Genomic DNA, 20,059 nt, shown 5'->3' on the forward strand with positions numbered 1-20,059 from the left:
TGCCTCAGAGTAAATACTGGAAGTTTACTAATACAAAAATCAAATCCCTGAATTAGGAAGAGGCCAAGAGATCATGTTGGAAGATAAAAATTAAGCTTATGTAAACCAGAGCAAGATGGAAAGGGAGAGCATATCCAGTGATGCAAATGGAAGAAAGAACAACTTGTGAACAGATACACTACTGAAATTAAGAAAGGTTAAAACTAACACACGCTGAAAAGTTTACCTTTAAAATCATTATTTAATAATTATTTAAGCATCTGATATCTTGTCTAAACACAGTAACTTACCACGTAGAAATTTAAATGAAATGTTTTAAAATGGAAGCTTTATGCTGTATCAACAACAACAAAAAAGAGTAATATTTAATGCATTTTTCTGCCACCTTCATCTGGACATCTACATGTCAAAACTGACCCACTGATCTTCTCACCCTGCTCTTCCAGTATCTTTTCTACGTCAGTTAATGCCAATACCATCCTTCGGGATGCTCGGGCTGAAAAATGTCAGAAAATTCTATTGGCTCTACCTTTAAAGTAGAATCAATTTATTTAATTCTCAATATAGCCCCTATAAGGTAGGTACTATTTAATCCCCATTTTTTAGAAAAGCAAAATAAATAAAGACTCACAGAGGATATGTAATTAGTCTAAGTTATATAGTTGCAAGTAGTACAGCCAGAATTCAGTCCAGTCTGACTCCAGCCTTTTAACCAATAGAAAATAATACCTTCCCAAAGAAATTAAAACCTGTCTGAAAACTAATGTAACACAAGGGAGAACTAAATTCGGGAACAATCTAGACACATTGTACACATTTGTTCCAAAGTCACTAATTTAGCATTGTACAAGCAAATGTACCTGGAAAAGCTATCAGGAAATACATTATTAATGTCCAGAATCAAATAAATATAATACTTCCTTCTCACTATAATTGTTTATATTTTGGTAACACGTTTTTAAACGTAATATTTTTTCCTGGCCACTATACTTTGAAAAAGAATGTAAAAAATTTTTTTGAGAAAAAGTTAGGGTTAACTACCATGGATAATTCCTAGGTAAGTTAGAATGTAAGCTGCTAAAGGGAAGGGACCATATCTATTTTTTTCATTATTATATATCCACACCTAGCATATAGTAAAAGTGTTTAATTTACATATACAAATTTATTATTCCCTTTCTTATTTATATATATTTTTATATGTGTATATATATACATATACATCCTTCTATAAGTCATCAACTTCTTGATACTTATAATGCTAGTCTTGTGTAAATTATTAAAGCAACCTGACTGGTTTATCTTTACCTCCATCATCTTCCCTTGGCTCACAGCTAGAATAATCCTTTTAACAGAGATAGATCATTTCACTCTTTTGCTCAGAACCCCACAATGTCTTCCCATGTCAGAGTAAGATCAAAGTCTTAACAATGGCCTAGAAAACCTATTTCCCCACTCTTTGTGTTATTACCTCTGACCTCCTGTTACTACTCATCTCGCTCATTCCGCCCCAATCTCCTTACTGTTCTTCAAATATGGCAGGTGCAATCCCCCTTTAAGGCCCTTACATTGTGTCCACTGCTTGGAAAGCCCTGCCCCATGTTATCTACAAGGCCAATGATCACCTACTTGAAATCCGTGCTCAAATGTCTTTTCAATAAGTTCTACCCAAACCACTCTATTTAGTTGCAAATCTGCCATCACCCAATTAACCTTTTATTCCATAGGATTTTACAACACATATAATGAAAGTTTTTGATCTTCTAAAGATTTATGCACCCAAAGTGCTTAGAATGGTGTCTAGCACATAAATACCTGAATGAGTGAATGAATGAATGAATGAATCTTTATATCCCACACAGTAGGTGCTCAGTATAATTTATTGAGTAAAGATCATGAAATACTACATTTATCATGGATTAGGATGCTTAACCAGAACATGGAGCCTATTTAGTTGTCAGCTCTGTAAAATGATTAGATAGATATTCACACCAAAGTTAGAACAGTACTTATCTCTGGAAGAGAAATAGTCATTAGTGGTCAATCAAGGGGATCTTTAGCTTTATTTGTAATATTAATTTTTTTTTTTCCCAAAAGAAGTATTACTGTGTAACTGAATTGAGTACAAATTTTAAAACAAAAAATGAAAGGTTTTGAAGGTAATATTTTGGAAGAAAACAAAGAGAGCAAAATTTTTCAATCTGAAGGCAAGCAAAGGGTGAACAATGTTAAAGGCAGATTAATAAGAAATGGTCTTAAATGCAACATGAAACTTGGTGCTTACAACTACTTGGAATAGAAACGAGATATTCTGAGGTCAGAGTACATTAGCATTTCAAAATGCTAGATTTTTTAAGACATAGTCCTGTCCAAGTGAGAGCTAAACCCATGACCTATCATTGTTCATTTCAATCCTGTGATTCCATTATGCTTAAAAATTGTAATTCTTAAAGATAGGGAGATGGGAAAATAAAACTTTAATACTGAAATGTTTAAGAATTCTGCTTTAACACTTTCCCCCTCAATGATGGGAAATTAAAAGGGCATAAATCAAAACAAAAAATGTTTGAAAATCCAAATGTTTTTATTAGTATCAATACCAAGTATTTTAATTGGTTTACTTCCCTCTCCCCTTTCAGCCTACTATATTCAATATTGCTTTGTTAGATTGTGCATAAACTGCAGTAAGTAAATTCTTCTTGGTTTCAAGCCCACAATTTAAGAGATTACAATTACAAACCAGTGAAAATTCTACTTCGGAAAATGTTTGAATATGATTATGTCAAACTTTAATTAACATCAATATACCAATTTGATGGATAATCTAATAAAAATTTTAAAAAGTATATTTTTGTTTTAGGTACATGAGTTTTTTCTTTGTACTTATAGGACTTTCACAAAATTTTAACAGATAAGACTACAGGGCTTTTTCAAAAAGGTGTATGAAAGATACTCTTCCAATTTGTTAGAACAAAGCCTAAAGCAGCTCTGTATACTTCACACAGTGAGTTTACTTACTGAGTTTACAAATGTTCAAATATCTTTTAAATTTATATTTCAGTGGTATCTAGTTAGTAATTACACAATAAATTTTCAGCCAGTGGTTTTCATAGGGCAAAAATGGATAAAAAGTAATTTCTTATGGTCTTTGCAACTATTCCCCCAAATACTATATGATACTCTGAACGAGCATGCCACTGAAGAAGTTTAACATTAAGCTTGGTTTTAATCTCCAAAACACTGAATCTAATTTTACTGTAAAGGTTGTGTCAACATAAATAAGAAAACTTCTGGATTCTCCCAAATGTGACATCATTAGGTAAAAACTCATTTAGGCAAAATAGTATTTATGCTTCCATTTTATTGTTTTTAAGAATTAAACTGCCACCTCAGTAGTCTTAAGAGCAATATAATTAAACATACATACATGTAATTTAGACTTATGTCCATCATAGCTGCAAAGGCATCCCTGAAATAAGGCTGGGATTCACATCTTTTTTTCCTTAAGGAAACACTAACAGTGATTTTTTTTTTATCCTTCTACCCACCCATCCTCATTCAAATGATAACTGGATAAATTCAAGTCTAACACCATTTTAAAATTTTGCCTGCTACATCACATTCAATCTGATTTGCCTCCCTGCTTAACACATATTTCTTAAACCTCACTGAAAATAAATCCTTTTTTTAAAGCCTATGAGAATCCTTTCAACATCTGAAATTTTATCATGATACTAATTTTTCTTTGTTCAATACATAGGCTAAGTGGTTTTGTACCACACTGAACTCTAACAAATTTCAATAAAAACAGAAGAGCTCTTCATAGTTAAGAAGCTCTACAGTAAATTTGAAACAAAGAATGGTACTGGATTTTCAACAGTAATATTTTAACAGCTCCTAAATAGGGGTATGAAAGGGAATCAAGTTTGCACCAGTCCAAGTACCTACAGTAATGATAAAAGCACTCGCCACCAACTTTCACACTATTTCACTTCCATGCTTCTCTAATAACAAAAAATTCTCACTAAAAATATTACATTAACACTTGTTCTCAAATTGTTAAATGTGAAAAATCACTTTTAAAAAAGTTATTTTTGACTAGTAAAGGCTGAAATGGCCATTTCTATTATTTCTAACTTCAACTCTAAGTTCATTGATGACTTTTCATCTGATTATCCAAGATAAGAAATTATTTTGCCTGTACCTGATAGAATTAAATGGTAAATTAGCAATCAGTTCACCCTTTGTCAAAAAGAAGTATGTTCTAAATTTATACACTACAAACTATTTAATAAATGATACCTGGATACTACACATTTCATGTTTATATTATGCACCATTTTAGGGAGCAGGGAATACTTCACAGGGGTCTGTTCAAAGAATATATAATAATATCCTAAGAATGTCGAATTGTACATACGAGTTCTGTAAAAACTGTAAGTGGTCATCTTAGCTGGACTGTAACAAGTCCCTCTAATGCAAAAGCTGACTCTAAAGGCACCTTAAAAAGCACTGAAATTTGTAATTTAGTCATTACTTTTCTCGTCTCCAATACAAAATCATGTTGTCTTCACTGTTGACTCCATGCTAAAATGTCCTAAGTTTTAGACTAATCAACCAATAAAAGAAAAAGGAAATCATTAATAGTTTTTAAATTTCAAATTAGAGAAAGAACCCTTACCATACAATAATGAAACCTGAGCAATGCAAGTTTGTGACTACAAGAGTGTCTTTCAATAATACAGTATTCAAAATTCCTCCATGGCACTCAAATTGTAATTTAAAAAACCCAATAAACAAGACCCCACTTAAGCACAGGATCAAACTTTACCATCAATTGAGGAATTATATAAAGCCTATTTAGCCCTAAATAGTTTAAGACAATGAGCAAAGTAGAACACACTTCATCTAAAGAACACCATTTAAACAGTTCTATAAAATGTTACTTAGTGTGGTGAATCATGTGATTCCATTCAGTAAAAAGTATTAATGAAAACAGCATCCCCCAACAGCTTGGAGCCTATAGAGCCTATTACTTTGGCCACATCTTTCAAATAATTAGTAATATCTTTTAATAATACAAACATAATGTATTTTTAGTACTGGATTTTCACTGTATTTTGGTGCTCCTGAGACCTCCTAAGAATGAAAAGGCATCCAAGTGAAGTGCATTATATACTTAATATATCTTGATATTTCGGTGCCTATGTGAAATAATTCTCTACCATTTAACAGTCTGCTTTACAGTAAATTCTAGGAGATTTTTACTTTTAGGTTTTTATTGTAACTTTGGGAAATTAGTGGTAAAACATATGGTTTTAAAAAACAGTATGTGGCTGCACTTAAATTCACATAAAAATAGCATTTTTACAACCATATTGAAATTTAATCCTTTTACACAGGTTAACAAATGTATCACGAGAAAAACTAAACTGGATTTAACAAAAGCAATACTTTTGAAAAGTGAAACAATAAAAAATGTTTTTCAAATTTTTTACAAATGGTCATCTCTGGGTCAATTTACCACACTGGGGGAACAACGTTGTTAAAATATAGCTGTGCTCTACTGAGCCACTTATCTGCACTACAGCATAGTACTTGAAATCAATCCTAAAGTGAAGATTTAAAACCATTTTAAGAGACAAGACCCTAAGTGTTTTATAGCCACCTCAGTAAGAGGTGTTTTTCCTTCCCAAAATAGTCAAAGCTTAATTAAAAGATTGACCATATATAAGTTTTCTTATCCTCATCATATTTTCAGTTCAAAATACTATTATCATTGGTAATACGGTCTATATCTTGTCTGATCTGGATGATGTGGTCCAGGAAGTGGGGTTTGAGAAGGCGGACCCTGCATTCGTGGAGGAGGTGGTGGCCCTCTTGGTGCAGGCCATATACCAGGACTCATTCCCCCTGGTTGTGTAAATGGAGGGCTCAGAGTTCCTTGATCTTCAGTGAACTGGGGTAAAGAGTTAGGATTATAATGGTGAGGAGGGGGTGCAGTTACAGGTGGGCCACCGTGCTGAGGTGGGGGAGGTCCTGGAGGAGGATGATTCATATAAGGTGGCATCTGGGCAATAATATGTCCAGGGGGAGGGGTTATTGGTGGTGGAGCAGAGGTCATTGGTGGAGGTGGAGCTTGGCTATAAACCAAGTGAGGAGTACCTGCAGCCTGGGGAGGATGTGGCATTGGATGGCTTATTGGTGGTGGAGGAGGTGGGGGTGGTGCATAATGTTGCTGTGGAGGCATAATATGATGAGGGTGCGATACCACTGGTTGACCCTGATATTCAGGATGATGGTGAGCAGGTGCTGGGGCAGGAGGTGGTGGTTCTCTAGCACCTGAATTTGAGTCATCCTGAATAGGGACAGTTATTAAATTGCTGTGTTTTCTTGTCGAAATACGAAACGTTTCCTGACTGACCGAACGAGGTGGAGGTGGAGCCATGGACAATTCTGCTGGAGGAGCACGAATATCCTCATGTGGCTGATTATAGTGCTCATGCGGCACATGCTGCAAAGGAGGTGGTGGCATCATGATGTGCTGCTTTGGTGGAATATGGCTCATATGGTGCTTGTCTGGTGGCATTATAAAACGATCGGGGATTTCAGTTGGTGGTGGGGCAATTGGAGGATGAACATTTTCAAGTGAAGCACGAGTAACAGGTTTTCCAGCTCTCATATGGCGGTGGTTGATATGAGCCTGTAAGTCTCTCTGAGACAAATATGTTCTCTTGCACCCTTGAACAATGCTACACATGAAGAGAGAACCTCGTGTACACTGCTCAATTCGCTGCACAGGATCACTACAGCTAAATTAGAAGAGAAAAAAAATTGTTTTACTAAAAATAGCCTAAAAATGATGTAATTTCAAAGACAATTTTTAAAATTTGTTATGGAAAATACTGCAAAAGTCCACAATTAAAAGTTAGTTACTTGTAAGTGAAATTTTAATCTTCCCTACTTTGTTGTCTGGTGCTATTAAGTGTCAGCATTTCTATCAATCTCAGAACTCTTAATACGAGAAAAAATTTAAAGTGTAACAGAGTATGTTTTAAAAAAACACTCCATTTTTCCCAAGAACTAGGATTCATCCAATTTTCTCAAACAATTCTATATTTTGTATACATTTGCAAAAAAAACCAGGAAAGGCAAACCAAATGATCTGTCACAACCATGGAATTTAAACTTGGATGGTATTTATTTGAGCCATAAGCATTTGCTGAGTAAATATTAAGTGCAAGACACTAACTGGAAGATGCTGCAAGGACTACAAAAACAAATAAGGTCACCCTAATCATCAGAATTCTTAACATTAAACAACATAAACAATTTAAATTTAAATCCTGGCTCTCAAGAATCTCTTAAGAAAGGGATCTTTCTGAATTGTCAAATTTACTATTAAGAAGTATTAATACACTCCCACCTTTCTATATTTTAAGCACTAAATTTAATTTAATTTCTTAATGACTCAAGGTCAAAATTATAACTATTCTTTATTCATTATCTGCGCTTGCCTTTAGAGTCTTCTTGAAATAGTGGAGAATGGACTGGAATAGGAATCAGAAATGGGATCCAGTACTGGCTCTGTAATCTTGGTGAGGTAATTTAATCTGTTTCTTCATCTGTAAAATGGGTTAAAACATCTAAACTACCTAATTTAAAATGTTTTTATATCTACTTCACTCTACTTAAAAAGGTATCCTTAAAACCAAAAGAACAATGAAAATGACAATATTTAACACTAAATACTATGTATGTATAAATAAATATAAGCTATTATCGTTAAATACATGTCAGCTCATTTGTCACTATAATAAATCGATCCATGTTCTTGATTTTTGAGTTATGTATTTCCATCCTTGCTGTAAAGCCGGCACTCCTCCTTGATACTACTAGTAGACTTCCTCTTAGCAGCTAGCCATTTAGCATACTTCTCATTTTTTGATTTTTAGTCCCTGTTAAGTTCAGAAATATCTCCACAGTAACAAGATGTGAGGGATTTTCTTTTGGGTGATGCTTAAAAGCAGTAGCACATAACATTTACATAAACTTGGATTACCATTTTTTCACTTTCTGATCTGGGTCTATTAATCCAGATAGGCTTATGTTCTAAATAGCTCAGGGCCAACCATTGAGGTGCTTATTGGTGTTACATTAAATACCTTGAATATTAAATTCCCTTTTAAATATTAACATTAGAACATTTACATAAAAGAGAAAACCTTTTACTTTACTCTGCCAGTGTTTTATAACATTTAAAATCCTTTATCTCAATGAAGCAATCAAATTCACAGTGAATATACACTGTGTTGAGAAATTAGGCATTAGAGAAAATTAGGCAAACAACCAAACATGCACTTTTAATTTCATAATTCTTCTGAATTACAAATCTAGGGAAGAAATATTCTTTAAAATCACACAGCAGATTTTACAATACATGACTTTAAAGGGCTAATAAAAATATGCCAGGAGAATTAGATTGTATTGGTTTGTCAATAAATCATCTTTTCTCTCTCAATGATGCTCATCTTCCTATACCATAAAAAAAATCATCCCTTACAACTGTCCAGAGCTTTGCTATCAATCAAGACTACAACTCTTGGATCAGGGTAGCTTCTAACACAGGTTAAAAAGAATTTATAACAAGGGAATTTTCTCTTAAAGCTTTTCTTTTCCAAGCCTTCTATCAGGGGTTCTACATTGATATAAAACTTCTTGGTTTAATCTGGACCCTTCGAGACCATGCCAATATAAATCAATATCAACCAATACCTCTAGAGCGTCTTCACTTGTCTGAATTTATGCTACGATAGTGTTCTACGATACACATAAAACATATTAATCAGATTTGAAGGTAATAAACAAGAGCTTATACTTATAGTATTTACTATATGCTAGATAACATATATACATACATTGTGTAATACATATATGCTCACGTAATTCTAATTATAACCTAGGGAGGTAGGTACTATTATTAGCTCCATTTTACAGATGAAGAAACAGTCTATGTAACACAGCTAATAAAGGGCAGAACAGGGATTTGAACCCAGGAATTCTAATTCCAAAGTCTTTGCTCTCAATCACTATGCAATACTACCTGTCCCATCGAAACAAGAAAATAATTTTAACTTTCCAACATAACAATATTTTATGATGGCCAATATATTTTGTCATTTTGGCCAATATGAATTGACTAATAAGGGCAACTTAGCTGTTGCTGTTACATATAAAGGCTAACGCCAACTCTGGGTTCACAGAAAAAAATTAGCCTTGCTTACACATTTGATATCCTCAGGCTGGGCTACATCACCTCTAATCTTTAACCAAGATTGTAAATCTACATTACAAACTTTATTATTTAAAAATTTAATGATGATCTTACCCTGGACACATCTTATCTCCCTTTTTTTCATGTAAAATAGCACAGTCATAGCAAAAAACATGCTTGCATGGAATCTGTGAACAGAGACATATTACAGTTAAGCATACTAGAACATAAATACCCTCCCCTCAAATAACAATAAGAACAGTAAGAACAATAAACCTATATATAAAAGGCATTTGAGAACTATTTGTTAAAATAAACATTTATGAAGTACTAATTCTATAAAAGCAATAGTTAGCCTTTTTCAGTCACAAAGCCCTTTGAGAATGTGATGAACACTTGGCCCTTTCCCCAATACATGTATCAGTGTACATTTATTTGTACTTTCGGAAGGAATAAACCCTGTGAATTTCATCCATGGTTCCTATAGGTTAAAAGCCCCTGAAAAAGAATACAGTAACCATGTTTTATCTTATCCTATTCCTCCTAAAACTATTACAAAGCAATAAAATAACAAATATAGTCTACATTTAACATAAGTAGCATTTTTCCTGGTAGCCTTAAGTTAATAAACTTATAAAAATCTAAAAGTAAACTGGGACATAGTAAAATGTGAAGCCATTTTAAAACTCAGAGTTCATTACTATTATTTAGCTTTTTTATATAGCAAAGCAACATCACACAATCAATGTCCTCTACCTTCAAAGATACATTACTGAATTTAATTTTTTTTCAAACACAAATGTAAAACTATCTTTATTCAAGGGAGAATGTGAAAATTACCATAAAATTAGTTAGGGTTTAATTTTTTTTAATGATTAGAATTAAATTCTCAGCAGTGAAAAATACTAATTCAGTTTTACATTAAAAATTATATCCTTCGAAAATGAATAACTGATTTTATTCTATTAAACAAGAAAAAACACAACCATTTTAATAAACTGAATAAATACAAACTAACATGGAACCAAACAGTCCAAAGAAATTATTTGGTTTCCAGAAGTTAGTTCCCTTATTTAATAGTTTACAAGCAATTCAAGAGTTTGTCAAGATAATTATATTAAATGTAAATTATCCCCAAAATTCCCTTAGCTATTTCATATTTATCTTAAAACAGGGATCCCCAACTCCCAGGCTGTGGACCAGTACCAGTCCATGGCCTGTTAGTAACAGGGTCACACAGCAGGAGGTAAGTGGCAGGCAGGCGAGTGAAGCTTCATATGTATTTGCAGCCACTCCCCAGCACTAGAATTACTGCCTCAGTTCCACCTCAAATCATCAGGCATTAGATTCCCATAGAAGCACTGGTCCCTGGTGCCAAAAAGGTTGGGGACCGCTGTCTTAAAATGTCACAAAATTAGTCATTAAGCAGTAATATAAACTTACTCAAATTTCAGCATTCTATAATAAAATTTTTTACATTTACAAAAACAGAGTTTAATTATACTTACCATTCGCCCATAGATCTTAATAGGCAATCCACATTTGTCACAGAAATGAACTGGTGTGTCATCCTTCTCACCTAGGATGTTTATCTGTTGAAGTGATATAAAATTTCCTTTTTAAGCATTTCTAAAAATCATATCCATAATTTACTCAATGAATTAAATAGCATTTTATAAATGTTAAAACAATTAGAAATAAAGATTTCTTGGTCTATCGCCATGCCACCCTGAATAAACCTAATCCTGTCTGATCTCAGAAGCTAAGCATGGTCAGGCCTGGTTAGTACGTAGATGGAAGACCAGGTGCTGTAGGTATGAAAAAAAAAATAAGGGATTGTAAGGTAACAAGGTCCTTTCAATCTGTGAGGTCAACCAAAGGTTGCCTCGCTTAAAAAAAAAAAGAAAAAAAAAGATTTCTTGGTATCCTTCCATATCTCACACACTGGCTGTACTACCTTTGTTTCTTTTTTCTTAAATAGTATTACTAGTATCCATTTTATTTGACTTTACTGAAAATTGCTTCAAATTATTTTTAGAAATAGTAGAAATGAAGTATTAACAAATGAGTTGTGTGTGCTCAAAGACATAGCTATAATAAAAGTTCATACCATTATGTATTTTGAATTGTTCTAATGAAATATTTAAAATACTAATCAAGGCTTATATTTTAGTTATACCTGAAAATCCCAAAACAGGTGTCCAGGAAATCTTCGCTGATTTCCAAATAGTTCTCCCCCTTTACAGTCATACCGTTCTTCTTCATTATAATCAAATCCTTCTGAAAAAAAAAGAAAAGGTTATCTATTAACTTTTCATATCTCAAATTTCATTTTGGAAGTACATGTGTATGATAAAATAGTCCTGGTCACTGATGCTTTCCGAAGCTCTTCTAAGAACAAGATAATCAAGACTAGTTTAAACATCAGCTAGATATGATCTTGGTGATCATGTAATCCAACTCTCTTACTTCATAATTGAGAATATTGCAGTAAGAAGACCCATTATAACAACACAGAGATGTAAGTGGCAGAACTAGAAAAAGACCTCAGATCTCTTCACTCCCATTTAAGAGCTTTTACTCATCCAACTATCTCTAGTATAAAACTTTACTAATTACCATCATCATGCTTGTTACACAAACTTTTAAGATGCTGATCACCATTTATTCTACTCTATCTATAAAAGTGGTAACGTGCTGCAAGAGGACAAAAGAATATAATGAAACAAAGAATTCTGCAGATTTTCTTATGTCTTAGTAAGTTAGGTATCCTCTTTTTCAGCCTTAAATTGAACCTGATTTTAGAAACATCAACATATTGATACTTCATCCTTTCAATTAAAACCTTTCTTGTTAATCACCCAAACAGAAGCCATATCATATTTACTTATAAGGATCCACCCTTATGCTGCATATTATCAATACCAGCAAACTTACACATGCAGACACAAACACAGTGATGCAAGGATTTTTTTAAAGCTGATAGACACTCCACTGTACTGCTATCTAATTATCTCCAATACAAATGCAGAGTTCAAAGTGTTCTTATAAGTTACATCTGAGTGGCCCTAGCCTCTTATATGTCCCATTTACATCTTATATAAGGTGGTGTAATCTAAAACTCAAAATAAGAAAATCAATTTTCAACCTGCATTCCCATCCATCATAAAACCATATATCTATATTTGTATAGATACTATACCAGCACCCAAAACTTTGTATTTTGAACAATGCCTATGGGGGAAAAAATCAACAATTTTTTTAGCCCAAATAGGTGAATCTAATGCACCTAAAAATTATCTTCAGCTTCAGCCTGCTCTATTAACAGAGTGGTAACTGTAGTTCCTTTTAGAAATGGATACGGGCTTAGAAAGAGATGGGGGGAAATGAAGGGATATCTGAGAGGAAAAGGACATAAGGGGGATTTTAGTTGTTTTACATTGTTTGGATTATTACAAGAATTTATTTGTACATTACCGTGTACTTTAAAAAATTATTTAAAAAACAATAAATCCAAAGTGGGAGTCTCTACTTTAGTGATAGTGCAGCAGCCCTAGGTTGTGATTTATAACATTTGACTTCAAATATACTTGTTTAGAGAAGGAGAGAAACTCTATAATAAAAGGAACGATAATATAAGGTATAATTAAAACAATCTGATTTTAAAAAGGAAATATGGATAGATTGCTGGAATAAAAGAGAAAGTCTAGAAATAAACAAAAATATTTGCAGAATTTTAACATATGATAATGGTGAGATTCTTACTCAGCAAAGAAAAGATAGATTATTCAATGGTTGGGGCAAACAGCTAGCTGTTTTAGAGAAAAAAATTAAGCCAGACTCCATTTCAAAAAAAAAACAAAAACAAAAACAAACAAATACGTATCATCCACAATGTGTCAAAGCAGAGGTCAGCAAAGTTTTTCTATAAAAAGGCCAGATAAGTAAATATTTTAGGCAGTGTAAGCCATATAGTCTCTTGCAATTATTCAATTGTGCCATTAGGGAGTGAAAGCAGCCAAAAGCAATACTGAAATGAATGGGTATGGCTATGTTCTAATAAAACTTTATTTACAAAAACAGGGTTGGATTTGGCCATAGCTGAGCCTATACTAAAGGGTAAGATGGAAAAATTGTTCTATAGTCATGGGATATGGGAAAGGCCTTTTCTAAGACTGTCCAAAAAAAGCCAGAAGTCGAAACAGAAAAGACTAGATATCTATCTGCTACTGGAATCTTCAAACTTCTCTACAATAAAAATTTTATATATAAAATTCAAGACAAATGCAGAATACATACAATATATAATAAAGGGTCAATTTTATTAACTTATAAAGAGCTCATAAAAAGCAAGAGAAAGACAACTAAACAGGAAGAAAAAATGGGAAAAAGATATGAACAGATAGATCTTAGGCAAAAGATATGACCAATAATATGGAGATATACAACCCCAGTCATAATTATATTATCAAAACAAAAACTGTGTAAGGTTAATAGCATGTACCGATATTGGTGTATGGGAACAAACTGGTGTACTATTTTTGAAGAGCCATTTAACAAAAATTTGTCATATTCTAAAATGCATAGTATCCATCAAGTTATATAATGCCCAGATCATGCAAAGTTTAAATTCCACAAAGTATACACACTAAGGTATATGTATAAGGATATTTATTGCAACACTGTTCTTAAGAGCAAAAATTAGAAAACTATTAAATAAATTATAGTATATCCATAAATAAAATACCTAAACCTATTTCCTTAAATGAGATATATCTGTATATACCAAGAAGGCAAAATCTTAATTGCATCTTACATGAAACAAGGGCAATAACATATAAAAAAAGTAACTATAAAAAGGTTGTAACAGAGATTATATTGGGGGAGGAGAATTGTGAGGGGAGAGAGAATATCACTTTTAACATTATGCTTTCTGTAATATTGCTGATTTTTAACAATATGCAGTGTTGCTTTCAACAACAAAAAAACTAAACCAAAATATTTATAAAAGGGACAAAAAAGTACAACATGCCAAAATGAGGCACCAAAAAGACTCAAGAATGATGAGAGAATAAAAGATTTTTAAAAAGTAGCTATAAGGAAGTAAAATCACACAGATTATTTGGTGGAATCAGATACAACAAAAGACTTTCGGACCTGTTAGTTGAAACGTATTACCTTCATCACCAGGTGGAGCCTTTGCGGGCATCCTGTTTATAGTTCTTGGAGTGCGAGGTGCAGCTTTGGCTTTGTTTCCTTGTTTTGAGATGAGCTTTATAGGAATTCGTCTTCTAACATCAAGATTACCCAACGATCCAGAACTATTAGTGCCTTGTAACTCATTGTCTAAAGGAGGAAAGAAAAGTTGTAATTTCTCTTAGTTTTTCTTTTTGAAGATTATTCTGCTATAGGTATTTAAGCAACATACCCAACATTATCAAGGTTGATTATCTTGGTCCTGATTTTAAATATTATGTTATAGAAGTTTAAGTGTTAATTTTCTCTATTTCGGATAAACCCTTAAAGCAATGCTTTCAGAGACGTGGAACCTTTTAAAGTTATAGAACTCCACCCAAAAAAGTGGACAATAAAATTTTTCATATAATTCCAGAGGGGTTTGTAGAAACATAAAACCCTTCATGAGACCAAGATAAGAACTACTGTCTTAAAGTAACCATTAAGAGATTTTTTTTTCAAGAAGAAAAGAAAGGTAGAAGAAAAAGAAAGGAAACCACTGCTATCTTCATTAAGCATGCAAACTAGGCACCCAATAAATTTGGTATACTGAATCTACATCGAGATAATCAATAAAACTGAAAACACAAAACTAACGCTGACAATGGTAAAATTAAATAAATAACATTGAAATTTAAGTTAGTTTTAAGAAAAGTGATTATTCCCTTAAGTGTAAATTGTTTTTCTAAAAAACACTTGGGGATATAGTAAAAATTATCAGACCATTCAGTAGTAGAAAACACTCAATAACATTATTCGCGCTACAGCATTTCTAGCTGTACACATGTGACTGTTATTAGCACTGTAATGGAAAATTATAGTTTAGGAAGATTCATGGTTTCTGTACATCAACTAGGTCTAAACAATTGACATTTTCTAAGTTCCTGTTTGTTACTATGAAATAAACTATTAGTAATAGGAGCATTTTTTTCATAGAACTGACTCCAGATGAAGCTTCAAAGTCACCTTTTTTTAAGTCTATGACAAGATATTATTATACAGAAAATCTTCACCTTGACCCACTAAAGGGAAATGCCATAAAGTAGGAAATGCAAATAAAATAATTTTTTAAAATAGTAATATTTAAACATGACAAGTTATTGAGCAGGCTGCATAACTACTACTGTAGGATGTAGTACAATCCAGACTGATAGCAAAGTGGTCCACATTAAGTTCAGTAAAGCCAAATTTGGAAGTAGTAACCTAGTACTAGTGACCTCCAAGGCTACAAGGATTACAGATACATATTAAAGTCACATTGATGACTTGCACTCTTCCTGAACAATATATAAAACAAAATTGAAAATGAGTCCTTAATAATTAATTTAAATATCTTTCAGTCTACTTTCTACTATTACTTTTACTAATCCTCAAGACAAAGTTCATGAGAAAGAGATTACATAGACAACTAAAATCTTAAGATAAATGCAACTTGATCAACTTAACACTCAGCTAAATGTACTTCAGTTCCTTTCACATTAGTTGCTTAATTAAGTATAAATGCCTACAAGCAATGTAATGGCCAAAAGACAGATATGACAAAATCAATTTTTTTGCTCAAAGGTATTCCAGATTTTCCAATGAACTAAAACAAGCAAACAAAACAAGCTGTTGGAGACAGTTAACAATTCAGTGCTGTACTTCAGATATTAAAAGAATTTTTAAGGGATTTACCTCTATAAATAATCAAAATGATTATTACTTTGTAGTAACATTTCATTACTACAAGTCCTTTTCACATCACCATAAGCACTTAAAGTTACTTCTGTTGCTTGTTTAGCCTACCATGACTTTCAAGAACCTGCTGCCCTTTACCACACCTTGATGCCTGCTTCACAGATTGTCAAGTTCATGAAGTAGAGCATTAATAGTGATATCATTCTGGGTCTGTCTTGGGTTTTTGGTTTATTAAGAATCAGAACATACAGCACAATTTCCTTTTGAATATGTGAGCTAAAAACACAAAAGTCCTGGGACATTACAAAACGTGAACCAAGGCTGTAACTGGCCATTTAAGGTGACTCCACTTTTAAAACGAGTAAAATTCATATATTTTATAGTTTTTAAAGAAATTTCTTTAGAATTTTACCTCGCATTAAAAGAGCCAATAAATATTTTAGAAAATTTAGGTTATAGTTACAGGTAAGTACTAATTCTTAGAGTTACCAAAGAATGAATGAATCAAGTGTTAATTGGAAGTTTCCTGGAGTAATTTTGTCAGCAAAACTCTATTAGAAAAACACAGGCTAGCTCTGATTATAAGTTTAACTTTTTCAGCATGATAAAATAGGTCATTTTTGCATAATAGTCAAGGATTTTGTCAATCTCCTCAAGGGCTGGTCTTCGTCCTTTGATATTAAAATTATTATTTTGAGATGTCTATCCTGTCATAATATATCAAACTGGCCATTTCCTCACTTGCCAGTGATATTATTTGTGATTCCAATAGATGACTTTTACAAATTTCATGAAAACTTGAATCTTTTGTAAGATTTATAATCACTATATACAGCATTTGATACTGTTTCCTGACATGAAACATTAAGGATGTAACAAAATTAACTAAATAAAAAAAGTGTTAAGCAGCAGGAATACCTGAATAGGAACTAGTTCTTTAAGTGGTCAGCTTATTAATGAATATTTTCATGTTAAGATGACTTTTACTTTCATAAGAGAACTAACTTAAGAGAACTACAGTAAATACTCAAGTACACACCCACCATATTACAATTTCCTAACACAATATTCTCTAAACTGGATGTGGCTTGACTTTCATTTCCAGTAATACACTCAAATGAGAAATATTTTGCTGATGTTGGGTGTCGTTACTCTAACAGACTCCTAGAGTTTCAATTCTATAAAATTTCTATAAAATATCCAAACACTAGAGTTCCTTTAAGAGCCTGGTTCCAGGTAGGCCCTCTTCTCTTCTGTATTCCCTTTCCTTAAGTGATCTAGTCCATCTTATGCCTTAAAATATCCACTATGCATTACTTAGTCCCAAATATGTGTTTTTCAGCCCAGATCTTTCCTCTGATCTCCACCTGACATCTCCCTCCCCTTGCATGTCTCAACATACATCCCATAGATAGCAGTCCAAAATCTTGTTCCCAAACTCCCGCCAATCAATCACCTCTACTCCTTTTGAAAATAAAAAGTCTGTTTTTCTCCCACGTTTTCCCCAATTCAATAATGGTCACTACCTAGCTGCTCAAACCAGAAACCTAGACATCTCTTTTTTCTCTAACATACCTCTAAACCAATCCATCAGTACATGTTTAAGTTCTACTACAAAAAGACTTACTGAATTTGCCTATTCTCAACTTCACTAAACCAAGATACCTTCATAAAGTCAAGCCTCCCTTCTGGTTTAATGCAATCACCTCTTAGATTGTCTATTTTCTATTATTCTTGCCTCCCTTAACCCATTCTCCATGGAACCTATTATATATATATATATATATATATATATATATATATATATATATATATATATATATATATTTTAATCATGTTCTTCCTCTACTTGTTCAACGACTTCACGTTGCACATAAAATTCAAATCGTTAACTTGGCCTTCAAAGTCTTGCACGACCTGACTCCTGCTTTCTTTTTCAATCTCATCTTAGAGCTCTTTCCCTCTTGTTAATAAACAAAGCTGCCGCCAACTGGTCTTCTCTGTTTTCTATTTCAGTCTTTGTACTTGCTGGAAATGTTTTCCTCATATTTTCCATAGTTCGATTATTCACATCCATCAGATCTCCAAGTTATAAATGTTACCTTTCCAGAAAGACTTTCCCTGACTACCCTCTCTGAAGCGTCCCTGTTGTCTTTACCACAGCATCTATTTATTGTCTTCAAAGAACTTATAATCTGTAAACATCTGGGCTTTTAAAAAAATGTATTGTCTTCCCTAACAGAATGTAACCTCCATGGCAGTAACTCAGTCCGTCGTGTTTACCATTCCATCATGCCATCCCTAGGCCTACAGATATCGGGTCTGTGTGTCTGCACATACATTGATATAATTAAGTAGATATTTGATTATTGAGGACATCTCAACCAATACTTATTACAGAAAAAAAAAAAGCCTTTTTTCCTACTTGTGATATGGTTCCTGCAACTGTACGGAGCACTTTCAAACCCCAAGAACACTCATGTAATATCCAAAAATCAAAAGGAAACAAAAAGCCAAAAAACATGTAAGAATAGAGCCATTCCTACTCATAAAAAGGAATGTGAATAATCTCGATTGTAAGCTCTCTTTTATAAATGCCACAATGGATAAGTAAGGACAACAGCCGAAGCGCGGGGCTATGCTCTGGGTTAACATAGAAAAACTACTCCGAGTATCATTCCGAAACGATAATCCGTCCGATTCTCTCCGCCCACCTCCAGTCCATGAAGGACCGGAGAGACAATAACGACAGGCGGTGACCACCGCAGCACCCGCCCGAAGCTGAGTGAGACAGCAGGAAGTCTCCGACCCACTCCCGCGCATCAACTGCAAGCGTAATAAGGCTGCCCGGACTCCGAGATTGTAATCTACCTGCCAGTCCCCGTAATGTAGTGTAGAGCGCCCAGAATGAGTCTTAAAAGGCCGGCGCTCTCTCCTCTCAAACAAGGCCCGCGCCGCCCGCTGTCCCAGCACTGAACTCAGCAAAACCAAATAAGAAGCGACTGTTGCCGGCAGCGAGGCTGTAGGTCCCACACCGGACAGTAGGCCGGGATGTGGTAGGCCCTTGCCGGGCACAGGGAGGGATCTGTGAGATTTCCTTCTAACCGTCACACCCCAATGCTGTAGGGTAAGCGTAACCTCTCTATGCCCGCCAGGCGAACATACGCGGTCCGGCCAAGGGCCACGGAACCCGGACCCCCACTGCCTCCGCCTCCTTACCAGTGTGATCCATGATTCGGCTCGCAGAGCACAGTGGGAGCGGAAGTCAACTGCTCCGGAGTCGCAGGGAGCGCGTGCGCGCTACCTTCTGGAGCCCGGGAGGCGGAAATGCGACCAGAGTGCCCCGGCTTTGGCCTCCAAGGGCTTCCTTCTCTCGCGTACACTACCCAACTCCTGTGACGGAGTCAGGCATACCGGCCGAGGGAGAAAGAGCGAGTACGCGAAGAGCTTCGATGTTGAGGTTGCTACGGCTTCCCCTCACGTACTTCAAGAGAAAGTAGCCTTTAACTGGAAAGAAGACCGACGGGAACCAGGGAGGGGGAGAGCGGTAGTAGCCGAGGGAATAAGCTCCGGGCAGGTAAGGCGGACGCCCGCCCTCGTAGGGCGTTGCCTTGTGGGACTTGTAGTGCACCGGAGCTCTGAAGCCAGCCAGGCCCACTGCGCAGGCTCGGTCGTTGGGCGGGTCCCACCACGGCGGGCGGAGTAACGGTTTGGAATCCCCCAGGTCTGCGAGCGACTGTCTCCTCCCCACCCCGGTCCAGGAAAAGTGTAAACACGCGCGCTACGGAAGGCGTCCTGCAGTGGGACGTTGCCCAGGGGATGACTGAGCTGTGTGAAGCTCCCTACAAGAGAGAAGGGTTCTATGCTTATTGT

The 20,059-nt window shown here is 34.7% G+C and overlaps 1 protein-coding gene across 3 annotated transcripts; it reads right to left on the minus strand.

Annotated features, from left to right (window-relative positions):
* Positions 1-1,862: 1,862 nt before the first annotated feature.
* Positions 1,863-19,545, minus strand: CBLL1 (Cbl proto-oncogene like 1). Of its 3 annotated transcripts, none has more exons than XM_016126959.2 (6): positions 19,058-19,397; positions 14,453-14,620; positions 11,454-11,554; positions 10,783-10,866; positions 9,389-9,462; positions 1,863-6,812 (listed from the first exon to the last, which is right to left on the minus strand). In XM_016126959.2, the coding sequence occupies exons 2-6, from the start codon at positions 14,481-14,483 to the stop codon at positions 5,777-5,779; spliced, it is 1,326 nt and encodes a 441-aa protein (XP_015982445.1). In that variant the 5' UTR covers positions 14,484-14,620; positions 19,058-19,397; the 3' UTR covers positions 1,863-5,776. The 3 variants fall into 3 exon arrangements, with proteins under 3 accessions (XP_015982445.1, XP_015982444.1, XP_015982443.1); XM_016126958.2 differs by lacking the exon at positions 19,058-19,397 and adding an exon at positions 19,406-19,545 and having other exon boundaries at positions 3,342-6,812; positions 11,454-11,551; XM_016126957.2 differs by lacking the exon at positions 19,058-19,397 and adding an exon at positions 19,406-19,545 and having other exon boundaries at positions 3,342-6,812.
* Positions 19,546-20,059: the final 514 nt, after the last annotated feature.

The sequence above is a fragment of the Rousettus aegyptiacus genome, unplaced genomic scaffold (assembly GCF_014176215.1).
Source record: "Rousettus aegyptiacus isolate mRouAeg1 unplaced genomic scaffold, mRouAeg1.p scaffold_m13_p_13, whole genome shotgun sequence".
Lineage (NCBI taxonomy): Eukaryota > Metazoa > Chordata > Mammalia > Chiroptera > Pteropodidae > Rousettus > Rousettus aegyptiacus.